Here is a 1,938-nt window from a genome sequence, read left to right on the forward strand (position 1 = left end):
AGTATACATCCAACAAAAATGAATAAATATGTACACCTTGTAAAATATGCATATATCTTAATACCATAATTATTAGTAGGATCAAAAAATGTTAACCACACAAATATCCATTAATCATAAAAGGAAGAGATCATCTGTGGTCTTTGTCAATCAACTGAATACTTTACACCAGTGCAACGAAACAACTGCTAAATAAAGACAGAAATGAATATGTATTATTTAATTCAATTATATAAACAATCAATATTAATCTATGATATTAGAATTCAGGTTGATACTTAATTTGAGAATAAAAGTAGTGACTAAAATGGCCCAGGAGGAGAGAGTTCTTCTATGCAGTTTGTGATAAATTGGTGTCTTCACTTTGGGATAATGTTTAAAATTTTGAGATAGTCACATAGTGTATATACATTTCTCCTATGTATTTCCTACTCAAAGTATTATTGTAGAAGATATATAGCATATTTTAAAGTTCCAGAAATCAAATAGCAAAATAAGCATGAAGCACTGGAGAAATCCTATGGGTGCCTATAGTGTGGCCAGGAAAAGCCTCTCCAAGAGGTATCATTTAAAGAGAAACCTCAAAAAGAAATGGAAGCAAACCTCAAGTAGTTGCAAGAAAGAATGCTCAGTGAGAGAGACACGGGACAAAAGGTGTAAAGGGGCTAACATGAGAACACCTTCAGGAGTTTAAAGAACAGAAGGCCATTGTCTCTAGAAGACAGTGTATAGGGGTAAGTGTTGGAACAAATAGGTGCCTTTGTAAATTCTCTAGACCAAAGTCAGATTTGGATTTTATTCTTAATGTAACAAGAAACTAGATGGAAATCTTAACAGGCGAGTGTCATAATTTGATATTAATTTAGACAATACTCTGGCTAGTAGAAAGAAAATACGGTAGAAGACAGAAGATTACAGTAGAAGCTGAGAAACTAGTTAGGAGGCATTTCACCAGTTGTGACACAATTCCTCTTTAAATATATCAAAATGGGCTGAGCAGGGTGGTTCATGCCTGTAGGGCCAACACCTTGGGAGGTAGAGGCAGGAGAATGACTTGACCACAGGAGTTCCAGACCAGTAGGGGTACTACAGCAAGACCTCATATCTAAAAAAGTAAAAAATAAAAAAATAGCCAGGGATGGTGGTGTGCAGCTGTAGTCCCAGCTTCTCATGAGGCAGAGGCGGAGAATTACTTGAGACCAAAAGGGAAAGGCGGCACTGAGCCATGATCATGTGACTGCACTCAGCCTGTGTAATAGAGTAAAATCCTGTCTCAAAAAAATTTTTTTAAAAATTGAAAATACCAAAATGATTGTTCCTAGATTCCATTTCCACTATCTTACTTATAGCACTTAGAGTGTGGCTCACAATATTTTCTGTCCTAGAAAGACATTAACTTTCCCACTTAAAATTTCATTTTTCATTTTTAAAGGTATTTGTCAATTATAAAACTCCAATTTAAAAACCAAACTTTCTGTAACGACATATATTAAAACATTCAAATTTTATGTCAATTCAATGACACTTACTTTGAATTATTTGTGTGACACTTTTCAAAGACTGTCCATAGATTTGATATGCTTAAGCAATAAATTTACTTTTAATGTTGATATCTTTATGTTCATCCTACAGCTATAAAGAGAATGCCATGAAATTATCAAGAATTCATCATGATCAACCAATGAAGCCCCTGGATCGAGCAGTCTTCTGGATTGAGTTTGTTATGCGCCACAAAGGAGCCAAGCACCTTCGGGTCGCAGCCCACGACCTCACCTGGATCCAGTACCACTCTTTGGATGTGATTGGGTTCCTGCTGGCCTGCGTGGCAACTGTGATATTTATCATCACAAAATGTTGCCTGTTTTGCTTCCGAAAGCTTGCCAAAACAGGAAAGAAGAAGAAATGGGATTAGTTATATCAAAAGCCTGAAGTGGAATG

General features: G+C 35.9%; 1 protein-coding gene across 1 annotated transcript in view; it reads left to right on the forward strand.

The window, feature by feature from the left end:
• The window catches only part of LOC105510472 (UDP-glucuronosyltransferase 2B20), a 23,061-nt gene extending 21,129 nt beyond the window's left edge, over positions 1 to 1,932 (forward strand). The window contains exon 4 of the mRNA XM_011940269.1: positions 1,633 to 1,932. Coding sequence (XP_011795659.1) covers positions 1,633 to 1,912 — 280 coding nt within the window. The 3' untranslated portion in view covers positions 1,913 to 1,932. The remainder of the gene's footprint in view (positions 1 to 1,632) is intronic.
• Positions 1,933 to 1,938: the final 6 nt, after the last annotated feature.

Source organism: Colobus angolensis, unplaced genomic scaffold (genome assembly GCF_000951035.1).
Source record: "Colobus angolensis palliatus isolate OR3802 unplaced genomic scaffold, Cang.pa_1.0 Scaffold189, whole genome shotgun sequence".
Taxonomy (NCBI): domain Eukaryota; kingdom Metazoa; phylum Chordata; class Mammalia; order Primates; family Cercopithecidae; genus Colobus; species Colobus angolensis.